Source organism: Geotrypetes seraphini, chromosome 8, assembly GCF_902459505.1.
Source record: "Geotrypetes seraphini chromosome 8, aGeoSer1.1, whole genome shotgun sequence".
In the NCBI taxonomy this organism is placed as follows: Eukaryota; Metazoa; Chordata; class Amphibia; order Gymnophiona; family Dermophiidae; genus Geotrypetes; species Geotrypetes seraphini.
This window is the reverse complement of record NC_047091.1, coordinates 89,298,188-89,313,152: the sequence shown is the minus strand read 5'-3', so window position 1 is coordinate 89,313,152 and position 14,965 is coordinate 89,298,188. Positions and strand designations below refer to the sequence as shown.

General features: G+C 43.5%; 1 protein-coding gene across 4 annotated transcripts in view; it reads right to left on the bottom strand.

Moving 5' to 3' along the window:
* LOC117364466 (very low-density lipoprotein receptor-like) overlaps positions 1-14,965 on the bottom strand; it is a 30,945-nt gene that overhangs the window by 13,207 nt on the left and 2,773 nt on the right. For 2 of the 4 annotated variants that reach the window (XM_033953665.1, XM_033953667.1), the window contains exons 2-5: positions 10,891-11,013; positions 7,264-7,392; positions 5,711-6,136; positions 1,691-1,768 (exon numbers count right to left, since the gene is read on the bottom strand). In XM_033953665.1, coding sequence (XP_033809556.1) covers positions 1,691-1,768; positions 5,711-6,136; positions 7,264-7,392; positions 10,891-11,013 — 756 coding nt within the window. The remainder of the gene's footprint in view (positions 1-1,690; positions 1,769-5,710; positions 6,137-7,263; positions 7,393-10,890; positions 11,014-14,965) is intronic. The other 2 variants (XM_033953666.1, XM_033953668.1) reach the window with 1 other exon arrangement.

Below are 14,965 nucleotides of genomic sequence, written 5' to 3'. Positions count from 1 at the left end.
GATAAAATTCAAAGAAGGCCACTGCCAGCAAATTTGCGCCAAAAACGACAAAAAAAAAAATAAATATAGCAATTTGGGGAGGCAGGAGACCTGAACTCTACCCTCAGAAACTCAAAAAAATGCATTTTACAGAGTTCCACAGACCATGACCGAAGCTCCTATAGGAAATAATGAAGGTGTACTTACAAGTGCCTGTCTGCCAGCTCTGTTACATTGCAGCTGAATGGAAGAAAATGATTTTCTGCCTCAGAAACTGCTCCAAATGACTAAACTTGAAGATCTTCGGACTGCCAGTCAAATGGACAGACTAACCTCTGCCCTCACAGAAAAACTCTCCATGTGACCTAGGGCGGAAAATGCAGCCTGCTTCCTGAAACCCGGAGGGAAATTTTACTCAGGATACATACAGCCTGCGCTTAAACCCTTGACATGGTCAAAGGGCAAGCGAACTCCCAGGGGAATGGACCCAGATTCTGAGAAAGGTGGCACAAGTAGGCTGGCTCCACAGATCCACCGAAGCTTCTCTGTGAAGCAGCAGTCCTGCTCCACGGGACTGCATCCTTTCCTCCAGCAGAAGACGTCTTAAGGCATTTAAGCCACCAAAAAAACTTTTAAGCGAAAAAATATGCAGAGTATATCCAAAAAACTTCTGCACAGATTGCTTGTAGAAACAAACTATAGGGGGCTTCAACTCTCTAAGGTGGGAGAAGCATGTGCTCAGAAAAGTGTTTGGTTTTCTGTAACTCCTGGACTGCGAGAAGGGATTGAACACTAAATCCAGAAAGAATGTAACAATCTGCATTCATGATCAGCTTCATCCCCAGATTCAGGAAGGATCAGTGGTGTAGTAGGGGAGGGCAAGGGGCATGGTCTTCCTAAGAGCACAGCATCCATCCTCCTCTTCTCCTTGCCTTCCCCCGTACCTTTTTTATTTCCCCAGCATGAGGTTGCTGCCTGCATTGACATCACTTCCAGGACCCATGCCTAAGAAGTAACTTCAAAGGGAATGCCGACACCATTGTTGGCATGCTGCTCACACCAGGGATGTTAAAAAGGTAGGGGGAAGGGGGGCACCCTTACTATCTAGAACCACATACTGGGAAGCCACTAAAGGAAAAAAAACAAAAATGAACAAGGCCAACAAAGTAGGAAGAGGGAAGCATAAAACTGAATGCAAGGGATTGTGGGAAAAGCAAGAACAAGAGAATATCACTGTAGGTTTTGTGCCCTGGATGTAACAGCCACAGGTGAGGCTCATCACAGATGGCAGCCTCACATGAGATTCCTGTGAAGGTTCAAGTTCATTATAGACTTTAGTTACAGTGAAATCCTGTGAAGAGAAAATGTGCTCAGTGAAGTCCTGCTGACACATACCAAGAGCTGCCACCATCCAATGAACATTTCCTTGGATGCGAGAAACATTCTTCCCAGCTTCATGGGCAGTACAATTACCTGCAACAAATATTTGAGTACATGCACCCTGGTCTGCTTCTCTCTGTGTCCTGGCCTGCACTGCTCTCCCATCCGAAACACAGCACTCTTTCTAGATTTCCCACCCTCAACCTTTGCTCATCTTCCCTCTTCCTCCCCTCAAATTTGACTCCTGTGAAGGTTCAAGTGCACCGCACGTCAGACTTTAAAATATCAGTTATAAAGAAATCATGTTCACTGCAATACTATTGATACATACCGAAAGCTACCACCATCCAATGAACGTTTCCTTGGATGCGAGAAACATTCTTCTCAACTTCATGGGAAGTACGATTACCTGCAACAAAGATTTGAATACATGCTAATGATAGCTATTTGCTGCTAAAAGCAACGCTGTGCACTTAGATGCTATACAGGTTTAACAGTCACCAACATGGGAGCCATCTCTCTCTCAGCACCCTGGTCCGCCTCTCTCTCAATTTCTTGGCCTTCACAGCACTGTCTAGATTTCCCACCCCCAACATTTGCTCACCTTTAGAGAATGACCCGGGGGACAAATTTTTCCCTATCCTCTTGGGAACTCATTTTCCCATCCCAGCGAGTTCTTTTCCTGTACCTGCCCCATTCCTATTAGTACAAGCTGTCCTCATCTGCACAAGCCTCAAACACTTTAAATCAGAAGTGTTCAAGACTTGTGCAGTTAAGGCAGAGCTTCTAGGAATGGGGCAGAGATGGGACAGGGAAACTGAGTTCTTGTGCGCCGGGGAAAAAATGTCCCTATGTCATTTTCTACAGCCACCCGAGGTGGAAATAAACATAAGGAGACCTATGGTGCAATTTCCAAAGGGAACTGCAGTGGTGTGCAAAAGTCTAGAGCTACTTATGAATTTTGCATTTTCAACTTTTTCTGATCTTATATTTTCTTTGTTGACCCAATAGATTTCTGTGTACCACATTATAAAGGATCCATTTGACTATTAGAATCAACTTTTTAAGATCACTTGTTTCTAATTTTACAAATTGTTTTGATACTGGAACATAGCTACTATAACTTTTACAGTTCAATCAGCACACATTATTTCTGAACAAATCAGGAGGCTACTTTCGTCAGCCACAGTCCAGACACCTACATAACAGGGCAGCTATAAAAAGTGCAGGCTTTTTGGGTTTCATACACTTTCTGCATCAACCATGAACAAGACTTAGAACCTGACATTGGAGGAGCATTTTCGTGTGTGTCTGTGATGAGTGAGGAAGGATTTTCATGTCACCAGAAAAGTCAGGTACCATCACAGCGCAGTAGTAAAGATTGTACAAAAGAAGAAAGAGACAGGTTCATTGGTAGACAAATCTCAGTCCAGTTGACCACATGAAGCAGCATCACACCAAGACACATTTTGACACATTTCATTGACAAATCGCAAGTTGACTTCAGCTCACCTACTCCATGAGTGGTCAGACAAGTGTCATGTTGGTGTCAGCTCATCAACAGTTCACCTGCAGTTTGATCTGCAGGGCAACAAAGCATGCAACAAGCTACTTATGACTAACATCCAAAAGGCATAACCTAAGAGTGGGCTTGAAAGCACTCAAGCTGGACATGTGAAATGTGGGAAAAGGTGCTTTTCAGTTATGAAAGCATCTTCTGCCTGGCTGATAACCAGGCCCACATCTATATGAGGAGTTTTCCTGGCGAGGAGTTCAAACCCGAGTGCCTCAACCTCACTGTGAAGCATCCTTTTAAAGTCATAGTCTGGGGCTGCATGGCTGCCAGAAATGTCAGATGCCTGCACATTATTGATGGAATGGTCAACGGGACCAAGTACGATCACAATTCTACAAAAGTGCATGGTGCCATCAGCTCAGCTTATAATGTGGTACACAGATAAATCTACTAGGTTAAAAAATTTTTTTTTTAAAAAAGGTCAGAAAGTTGAATGAATGCAAAATTCATAAGCGGTTCCAGACTCTGGCATACCACAGTAGGTTGGAAGCAAAACTAGCTCAACTAAGACACAAAAAGGAAGGTAAATTGTAGAAAAGAATGAGGACCTATGTGGTGAAGTAACATCAGGACAAGTCCGGGCATAGCTGTTGGGTACTATCATTAATCCGAATGTTCAGCAGTTGACAAGGCCTGTCTAAAATAGCAAATTGAGAAATGTTTTACTTTTCTTTTTAATGAAGAGATTTTAATAAAAAAGTGTTTAAAGAATTCCATAATGTAAAGCACTAAAGCAAGTGGTTCTGGCCATATGAGTTTGACCTGTAAAATGAGTTGGGATCACGAGTTGATTCCAATATATAGATTGGAGCTTCCTTGAAGATACATAAGGCATAAGAAAACTGAACAAGGATGGCATCTCAAGAGTGAAATATCTGATGGATAAGAGTTCCTTACTAGAGAATGACACGGTGGCGGTTTACCCGCGGCCACCGCATTTTAGCTGCGGGTCACCCGCCGAAAACGGGGAAGAAAACTAGCAGTCGCTGCGGCGACGGGGACAAGGCCATTCACCGCCCGCGGTGAGGCATGAAGGATCGCGCGGTCCCCGCAGCTCACACCCGCCTGCCCAATCGATTCTAGTGTTTAGCCAGCTCTCTCCCTTCTCCTCACCTTAGTTTGTAGATTTTCTTTTTCGGCGACCCGCACGCTATCAGAGAGCCGCCCACCCGCTGCTGCTCAGTTTCGATCTTCTGCTCTGACGCAACCGGAAACAGGAAGTTGCAGCAGAGCAGAAGATTGAACACTGAGCAGCCGCGCATGCGCGGCTCTTTGGGAAAGCGTGCAGGTCGCCGAAAAAGAAAACCTATAAACTAAGGTGAGGAGAAGGGAGAGAGCTGGCTAAACACTAGGATCGATTGGGCAGGCAGGTAGTGGCTGCGGGGACCGTGCGATCGCTAGTGTTCCCGGCTCAAATTGGAAGGAGGGAGTGAAAGGGAAAAGGATTCTGGGCCAAGGGGATGAAGTCGGAAAGAAAAACCCACAGCAGGAAAGAAAGGGAAGGACTGGCAGGTGAGCCAGATGCTAGAAGCAGGGGGGGGGGGGGGGAAGAAAGAGGGGAAAAAGCTAGATGGGGTTGAAAAGAAGAGACACACTGGTATGGAAGAGGAAGATAGGGGAAATCTGGACACAGGAAGGTAACAGAAAGAGGGGAAATTATGTGCATGGGGCATAGGGACAGAGACATAAAGGGGACATGCCATGGGGATGGTATATGGACACAGGGGGGGCAATGACAGATACATAGGGGAGATATTAGAAATGGAGAAAATAGGAGCACAGAAGCGAGATGGTTTGTGAGGATGGGACAGGGACCGAGCTTGCAGGCTCCAGTGGCTTGCACAAATTACATTGTAACGTGCCATGAAAATAAGAGGAAGGAAGGTAGATAGGCCACGCGAGAGGAGCTGAAGGGTAGTAGAAAGGAACAGATGGTAAAGGAGGGAGGGAAGGGTGGTGGTGGAAAGGAATAGAACAGACATTGAAGGAGGGTGGAGAGGAACAGACCCCCAAGGGAAATGTGGAAGACAGAGTGGGAAGAAGACAGATGCCAGACTATGCGGGAGCGGAGGGAAGAAGATGGGTGCTAGACCAATTGGGGGGGGGGGGGTTAAGGGAAAGGCACAGTAACAGCAAATGGAAGATGCAGAGAGAAGACACACAGTGGATGGAAGGAATTCAATGAGAAGATGTGGAAAGCAGAAACCAGACAACAAAGGTAGAAAAAAAAATTATATTTATTTATTTATTTTTTGCTTTAGGATAAAATAGTATATTAGTTGTGTTGATAAAAATTTATAAACAAAGCCCTGCCAGCTGAACATCTCTTTCTCTAGTTCAGCAGCAGGAACTTTGATTTATAAGAAAGGAATAAACTAAATATTACAGTACTAAGGCTTATATGGATGCAGCGGGGACGGTGACGGGGCGGTGAATGGGATGGCAGTGGCGGTGACGGGGCGGTGAAAGGGATGGCGGTGACGGGGCGGTGAAAGGGAACGGCGGTGACGGGGCGGTGCAGAGGATGGTGGGCCGGTGACGGGGACAGATTTTTTCCCCGTGTCATTCTCTATTCCTTACTACCCTTTAGTGACCCATCTCCAAACACTCAGCACCTCTGGGGCTGCACCCTAGACTGCCCTTCTCAACTCATTCAATGCCCTAAGCTACCATCCTCCAGTTGACAAACAGAGCACCATACATTCTCCACCCCAAGCCCTGCACACCACCTCTCCCTCTCAATCCTGGACTGGCTCTTCAGGATCTTGCACTTACCAGTTGCTATGTCATCTTCCACTGAGGGGGGTTCTATAGACTCAGTGTCAGACAGCTTGCAATCTGCCTCGTCTGCTTCATCGTCACAATCTCCATGTCCATCACATTTCCAAGCCTCTGGGATACAATGTCCTGAAGCACACTGGAATTCTGAGTCAGCACAGAGAGGGAACTCTTGGGGCTGGCAGAGCTCAAATGATTCATCTGACCCATCTGGACAGTCCTTTTTCCCATCACAGGTGGAATTTGTGGGCAGACAGATGCCCAAGGGCAGGCATTGAAATTTCTGGGGCCCACAGCTGGCAGATGGGCAGTCAGTTTCATCACTGGCATCCTTGCAATCTTCTTTTCCATCACAGACCAGCTTTTGAGGGATACACCACATGTTGTTGCAGCGAAACTGTTTAGAAGTACATGTGCCATTCCCTAAACACAGTTCAAAGATATAGACATATCACACAACTACCAAATTTAAATGGTACATTATACCCCAGGAGTAAAGTTATAAAAACAAGAATTCCTCTCAATATTGCTTCAAACAGAATAAAATATACCTACTAATTTATAAAATGTTAACTATATAAATATTTTATTGAGATTTGGATTTTATGTCTATTATTTTTGTAAATTATGTCTGACTTTTTAATTTCATTAAGCATCTTATGTAAACAGAGTTGAGCTTTTATTTTTAAAAGATTACCCGGTATATAAATTTAAGGATTAGATTATATATAATGAATATCAAAAATTAATTAAAAAAAATTTTAAAAAAAGGTTACACAAATTATGAAGTCCACAAAATTAGATTAGAAAACAACTCCATTACAGTAAAATGAAGGTCCCCTTTTATGAAGCCATGTTAGGCTTTATCGCTAGTTGCTGCGGTATTAGCTCGGATGCTCATAGGAATTCTATGAGCATCTGTTTTAATAGGCTTTTTTATCGCCAGCCACAGCAGTAACACAGCTTAGTAAAAAAAAAAAAAAAAAGGGGGGGTGTAAATTAAGAATACTCCAACCTGTAAATAGTTATTGGCTCAGTATTCAATGGTACTTATGTGAATAATGCCAATTAAAATTACTATAGATTGCCCCAGTGCTTTCCAAATAGTGTCAGAGCAAGATGGGGGGGTGAAGCCGGAAATTATCTGGATATTGGTGATTTTCCAGACTAGTACCAAGGCGGGAAAAAAGAGTCAGGACAACAGAAAAGCTTTCCTAACTTTAGTCTGGGTGCCAGTTTGTATATTACCAGTGGCCTCAGTGGGAAAAATTCTAAAATCAGTATCTGAACTTAGGTGACTAAGTTAATTGAAGAACGCCATTATAAATGGCAAAAAAAATGGTGAGGTTTAGTTGTCCCAACACCAGAAAATGGTAGCCTTTTATGTAAGGCATCACTATCAAAACAGAACTGAACGAATCTGCTTTAATTTATATAATTTTTGTACCAGAGAGGAGTATGTGCCCAAACGTTCAGAATCTCTTTGGCATACAGCATTGCATATACAGTCAATGTTAAGTAAACCATGGTGTACACACAAGTCCACAAACCTTTATCACATAGTTCTGATATTTCATCAGATCCATCCCTACAATCTTCTTCCCCGTCACACTGCCATGCCATCTTAATACAGTGGCCATCAGAACACAAGAACCCAGAGCAGGCATCCTCTCCTGTAACTGAGAAAGGGAAACAGTGAGGACAGAATTGCTAGGAGTCATTTTGTAGTTTTACAACCACACTCAAAATGGTTTACATACAGGTAAACATAGAAACATAGAAATAGACGGCAGATAAGGGCCACGGCCCATCTAGTCTGCCCATCCTAATGTCCCTCCCCTACCTTTGCCCTGTGAATAGATCCCATGTGCCGATCCCATTTGGCCTTAAAATCAGGCACGCTGCTGGCCTCAATCACCTGTAGTGGAAGACTATTCCAGCGATCAACCACTCTTTCAGTGAAAAAGAATTTCCTGGTGTCACCTCGTAGTTTCCCGCCCCTGATTTTCAACGGATGCCCTCTTGTTATCGTGGGACCCTTGAAAAAGAAGATATCTTCCTCCGCCTCGATGCGGCCCGTAAGATACTTGAACGTCTCGATCATGTACCTCAAGCATTTTCCCTATCTGGCTCAGTGGACTCACAATCTATCTAATGTACCTGATGCAGTGAAGGATTAAGTTCAAGTTCAATTTATTTGATATACCACATATATAAAACCAAAGTTAAAATGTAGGCGTTTTCAATATAAAAATATAATAGGGAGGGGGACAAAAACTGATTGACAAATACAACTGAACATAAGAAACATGAAGGAAAGAAAAATATGGATTGGTTACAATTAAATCTAAGTATAGGGAAGAGGAAAGAAGTAATACATAAAGGTGTGGGATAAAGAATGTAGGGTCACAAGGAGCAGCGCAGGGTTTGAACCCACAACCTCTGGGTACTGAGGAAGTAGCTCTAACACACACACAATTACCAAAAAGCCACAACTTGCATATAGAAAACACCAAAAATAGAAAGCACCATTTCCTCCTATATTGAAAAGCAAAGACCACATATGGCAGGAACAGTGACAGAAATGTAACTAGGGCATCTGCCCTCTGGCCCGAGAACCCTAAACCTGCTGGAAACTGAAGGCAACACAGTCTGGCAGTGGGCTTTGTGGTCCCCAATTATGTCTAACACCAGCTCTGGCAGGATACACATTTCAAATCTGATATATTCTAATCAGAAAATAGAAGATAAAAGCCTTTGGCTACCTTTTGTTGTCTCATTTTATTCTTCAAATCATGTTGATCTGAGGCTCTCGTTTGTTTTCTTCTGTCTTCTAACTCACTCGCCAGGGTCTCCTGTCCATTTGACATTTCTTCTTTTTCCGTGCTCACCATCCAGCTTCCATCTCTATGTATTTTTCCCATGTTCAGTACAGTAGTACCTCGGTTTACGAGTGCACCGGTTTGCGAGTGTTTTGCAAGACGAGCAAAACGTTTGCAAAATCGGTGCCTCGGAAACCGAGCACGGCTCGATTTACGAGCACCCCCCCCAACACAATTGGGCAGCCCCCCGCCGCTTCTTACCCTCATCTGGGCACTCTTGAAGATCGGCCTCCTCGTCTGCTGGGCCTTGAGCATCTGAGCATGCTCAAGGCCTGCGAGTTCACGTTCTGAACGTCAGGGGCAGGATCGCGGCAGAGAGAATGTGCCACAGAGGCCGACGGGCAGCTGCAGGGATCGCTATAACACCAGTGAGCTTGCAGGCTGCCGTATTAGCCTTAAGGAGGTAAGAGCGGGGAAGGTGCAGGCTTGTGGGAGGAGCAGGCGTTCATTCGCAGCAAAGCAGGAGAAGAAAGAGTGCCTTCGCGGCAGGGGGGAGCAGGCCTTCACGACGGGGAGGAGGAGAAAGAGTGCTTTCGCGGCAGGGGAGGAGCAGGCCTTCGCGGGGAGAACAGGCCTGTGAAGAGGGAGGAAAAGGAAGGAGTAAGAGAGGGGAGGGGAGATGCCAGACCTGGGTTGAAGTGAAGGGAAGAGAGAGACCAAACTAAAAAGAGGGGGAGGAAAGCAAAGGAGAGGTGCTGGACTAAAGGAGAGAGAGAGAAGAAATGCAAGACCACAAGGGGAAGGGTACAAGAGGGACAGACACTGCTCCAAAGTAGGTGGGCAGGGTGCAGGATGGCAGGAGAGATAGTGGGAGAAAGCCTGTACCTGGGGAAGGGGATACAGGAGGTAAGGAAGAGAGAAAGATGAAACTGGATATGAGGAGAGATAAGATGCTGGGCATGGTGGGAGCATAGGAACAGGGACACAAGGGGGACAGTACTGGAGGGGAGAATAGGGACAGGGACACAGAAGAGAGATGCTGGATGAAAGGGTAGATGAGAAAAGGAGAGATGGTGGATCTGTGGATGGTGGGGTCCATCACTGCAGCTGCAGGGAGATGGAAATGAAAAAAAGGAAAGATGCCAGACCTCTGGGGGAGGAAAGGGAAACAGAAGGGGAGGACAGAGATAGAAGATGGATGGTTAGCACGGAGAAAGAAGAAAGAAGAGAGCCTAATCAGAAGACAACCAGACCAACATGGGACCAACATGATTTGAAAAATGACCAGACAACAAAAGGTAGGAAAAATAATTTTATGTTCTGTTTTGTGATTACAATATGTCAGATTTGAAATGTATATCCTTCCAGAGCTGGTGTTGGACCGCAAACGTGAGCTAGGATTTAACAGGAGAGAGGAAAAGCATTTTTTGCTTTTTGTTTACACTACAGGACCAGTGTGAGTAAGAGAGGGCAAAGGAGGTGAAGAGGCTATAAAATAAACCCACCAGGATGTTTGGAAAAAAAACACCTAATTGGGCAGGAAAATCGAATCAAAAAATCGATTCAATAGGCTGAACCGAATCAAAATTTTTTCCCCTGAATTGGGCAGCACTAGTCCCCATCCCCATGTCATTCTATAGTAGTAACACTAGAGCTCATGATGGTTACTTTGGAAACCAGGACCTTTATTTATTTATTGGGATTATTCATGAAAAACTCACTATAATCGCACCAAAGTTTGTAAATAAAACAGGGTGCCATTTTGTTTTATGTATTAGGCTGAACAACTATGGGCTACCAAGGAAATCTGTGTACTTTTGGATAAAGTTAGATAGATATAGATGAATTAGATTATATATAAAGATATGTTAAAACAAAATTTTTGCTTTTCAGAGTAATTTCACCCTGATGCAGACCACTGCTTGAAATGTGATCATATCGGTGACTTCTGTTCTGGTGATTTTTCAGAATGAAAGCTAAATAGTGTTTTCTATTTTTATATGGATAGGCACATTATGTGATTACAAATGGTGGCACTAACAGAGGTAAGAGTTATTACTATCTCGGAATGCCGACGGTACGAAGATCCAAAAAAGAAAAAAAAAAGTGAAAAATGTAGCTGCATTTTTTTTATCTTTAAAAGCTGGCATTGACTGCAGAAGCTTACTAAGTGTGAGCTGTCATTCTGCACATCCTTAATACAAATTTCATTACATCATTTACCCCTCAGTATAAATGTCTGCCAGATATATCCTACATGAATACATCTATACTGCCCCCATTAAAAGGTGGCACTTTTCCAGTTGCTACGGAACCGAAGCCGAGAACTTTGGCTCTCATGTCTGGGTAACTTACGGCATTCAATTTCATCGCTGCCATCCGCACAATCTTTATCACCGTCACACTGCCAGAACGCAGGAATACAACCGCCAGCTCTGCATGCGAACTGTGTCAGAAGACAGGTTGTCACGGGCAATCCTAATTAGAAAATCGGAGAAGCAATTTAAAAATGTTGATCCAGCAAATCCCAGCTAGTCAGGTTTTCAGGGGATCCCTAGCTAGGTCAGGTTTTCAGGATACCCACAATGAATATTTACGAGATCAATTTGCATACACTGCAACCTTGATAGGCACATCTCATGCATATTCAAGACCCTAAAATATTTTTTTTCAAAGAGGGTTGCAAAATTTGCCCCCTCTTCTATTAAACTGCGCTAGCAGTTTTTAGTGCAGAGAGCCGAGCTGAATGGCCTGCACTGCTCCCAGCGCTAGAAAACTGCTAGCACAGTTTAATAGAAGAGGCCCTTAATAAAGGTCAGGGCAAGTCTTTTGATCCTGTCAACTGTATTCAGTACACAGGAACAAAGGAGGCTGTATGAGTTTTGTAATTTCATTTGGGGACTTTTTTACTAACATTTTTAATGTGCTAAATGCAGTGCATCCTATTTTATTCTATGGGTCATTTAACAGTGCATGCTAACGTTAGCGAGTGCTAAATTTTAGCAAACAGCCCTTTAACTGGTTGTTTAATATCTAGGTTTCTGCGATTAGCTTTCTGCATTAATAAAGATCACTGCTCTTAAGTGATTTGAGGCCTTCTAGCCCCCGTTTAGGAAGCGCAAAGAAAGATATTCTACAAATTTCTAAAGCAGGTTGGTCTCAAAGATGCCATTAAAACAGGTCAGATAACTCTCAAGGCTTAGAGCAACCTTAAACCATCACTGCCGGAAAGAGAGATTGACATATGAACACTACATATGCTCCACTTTTATAGGCATCTAAGCACCCGGTATTTCAGAGACAAGATAAGCTGGATGGACCTTTGGTCTGAGCTGATCCAACAATTCCGATGTACAACCAAAATCCATGGAGGAATCTCTACTGAAGTCTAAAATCAATCTGTATTTCGATATCAAAAGAAGAATTAGGCCAATTTCATAGCTAAATATATAGTGTAAGCACACACACCATGAATTTAAAGTTTAAAATCTATTTCCCTTCCCTCCTCCCACCGCCTTTTCTGAAGCGGCATTAGTGGTTTTTTTATCGCTGGACACAGCGGTAAAAGCTCCAATGCTCAGAGAATTCCTATGAGCATCAGAACTTTTACGGCCATGGCCAGTGATAGAAAATGCTAACAAAGCTTCATTAAAGGGAGGGGGTATATACTGATCAGCACCACTTAGTTGGAAGTGCATTCGTTTTTCAGTACTGGAAATGGCTTGTCAGTGCGCAGTGTTAGCTTCAGGCCTTAACTGGGAGCCAATGGTGATGAATAAAAGATTACTTCTTTCATATGGCCCGCCCCTCTTCTGTTATCCACATTGGATCTTATGGACCATTTGCCTTGTTGCTCCCTTAAGTCTTATTTGCAGCACTACAAGACTAGTGTGCACAAGGGAGCTCGTCCTCTGCATAGCTGCAACACAGCCCTAACTTTTCTCCTACAACTGTTGTAATAAGACTATAAAAAAAAAGTTTTATATGCAGCAGAGGACAAAGCAAGCTTGGAACAGGCACGAGAAAGGGTGCTCCAATATGTTTCATTATCTTTATGAATCTCAGATGTAGAGGACAGGTTAAGATCTGTTGCGTAATACCTACCTCAGATAGTGATCTCAGGGCAGACTTATCATTAGGCACAGTGCCTAGAGCCCATAAAGTATGTTTTTATTTTATTTTTTTTTTAATCAGAAAGATTTAAAATGAAATAGAAATGTTTTCATGCCTTGTTTTTCAGACTTGAAAATATACACAAGTACAAATAAAATATACACTTCTCCCTCCGTATTCACTGTAATAGGGGATTAACAGACCTGCGAATACAGAAAACCGCAAATAACTTTTTCATGTTATTAGCTATTTTCTATTAAAAACCATCATGAATATGGTGAAACCGTGAATAATATGGTGGGAGACCTGGCCTGTTCCTGAAGGAGAGGCAAAACACGGTGAAGAAAGTGCTGGAATCGGTGATTTTCTCTGTAAACGCTTGGAATCAGCGATTTTTTCTATAAATGCTTGGAATCAGCGATTTCTCTATGCAAGCTGATGTAATTTGGGGGGAGGAGCCAGTAAGCTAAAAACCATGAATAATCGAAACCGTGAATGCTGAAACCGCGAATACGGAGGGAGAAGTGTACATATAATGCAAATTAAAAGCTCAATCATATTAACTGCCATATTAAGTGAGGGAGAGGTCCATGAAGGCAAAATTGCATTAGGCCCACAAGTCATAAAGTGGCTCTGAGTAACCTCATCTCCAAAACGGCTTCTGAGTTTTTCCCTCTACTATCTTTAGCGCCAGCAAGAATTAACTACACAGTAGTATATAAAGAAGGAAAAAGGCCTCCTCCAGGAGGACTGCTAAGCCTACTCAGTAACATCTTGCACTCATACAAAATGCCAGTGAAAGAACCTATGCACAATTTTCTTTATGTTTAAATCTATTTTATTAAACAACAGTAAGTACAACTACAATAATAACCATGGTATACATTTTCAGCAAACACCCGCGGAGGACTGGACTCTTATGTCCTCCCCGGACCTACCTGACCCCCATCCCCAACAAAGAAAACCCTACCCCCCACCCACCCCTCCCCATCCCCCCACAAAGACATAAACACTCGTAAGCAGGGAACAGCAGAGACAGCTAGAAGCACAGTTTCAGAGGTGGAGTCTATTCAAGACCCGGCTACGACTCTCAGGAGGCAAAATGTTCAAATATGGAGTCCAAGTGTGAACAAAGTCTCTGCTCCGGCGTCGGGAAGAACGTGCCAAACGGGCCTCCCAACCCATAAGTTCATGGAGGCGATTCCTCCAATACCAGAATGAAGGTGGTTCAGAAGACAACCAACAACACAAGATACATTTCTTCCCCAAAATAAAACATTTACTAGGAAATAATTTTTCATATGAATTGTACATGTACAAGAATGAAAAATGGGCAAACAGCATAGACTGCACGGATACTGGCACAGGGGTCCGCAACAAGCCCTGTAAAAAGGAGGCCAGCTCCGTCCAGAAGGTCTGAATCCCCTCACAACTCCAAAGACCATGAAAGTAAGAATTTATCTCCACCGAGCAGCGAATACATAACTGAGTATCAATACAACCCATATGGTAATATCCTGACTATAAGGCTGATCTAACTCAACAAACAAAAATTACACTACCCTCTCTTCCATTCAGTCTATACACGTTTTTATTATTGCAATTGGCTCATACCTTTCATAACTCAAGTCAAGTTATATACATTTGTACCTGAGGCAATGGAGCATTCAGTTACTAGCTCAAGCCGTACGTAGTGGGATCTGAATCCCAGCCAGGGCCGGCTCAAGAGGTTGTGGCACCCCAGAACAATGTTTACCTTCGTTCCTCCCCATGCCCCACCTTACCTTGGGGTCATCCAGCAGCTCTTCCTCTGCCTTCTTCATCCATCTCCCTCCTATGTGTCCACCACGACCCCCCTCACCCCCTATGGTCTGACATGTCTCTCCTCTCTTCCCTCAGCCAAGGTCCGACACGTTGGTCCCCCGCCCCAACAAATATCCAACACCACTCATTTTACCGTCGTTCCTGCATGTCATATGCACAGTTTGACTACTTCATTTGGTGGAGGGGTATCAGACAAAGCTTAGATTGGTGGCATCTAGTAATTTTTGCTCAAGTCCTTTTCCAGGATATCACTCCATTTTCTGTTTCTTCTTCCTTTCATTTTTCTGACACTGATCCTTCTGTTTTAGATTTCTCCATTTCTTTTAACTGCCTTTTTATATCTTTTAGCTAAATTGTATTCTTCCAATCTACCTCCAGCCCTCTCATCAAATGCTTGCTTCACTAGTCCTTCCATTTCTTCCTTTGTCTCTCATACCCATTTTTCAGCCACTTTCTAGCTTTCCATTTCCACGTACCTACTACTATTTAATAT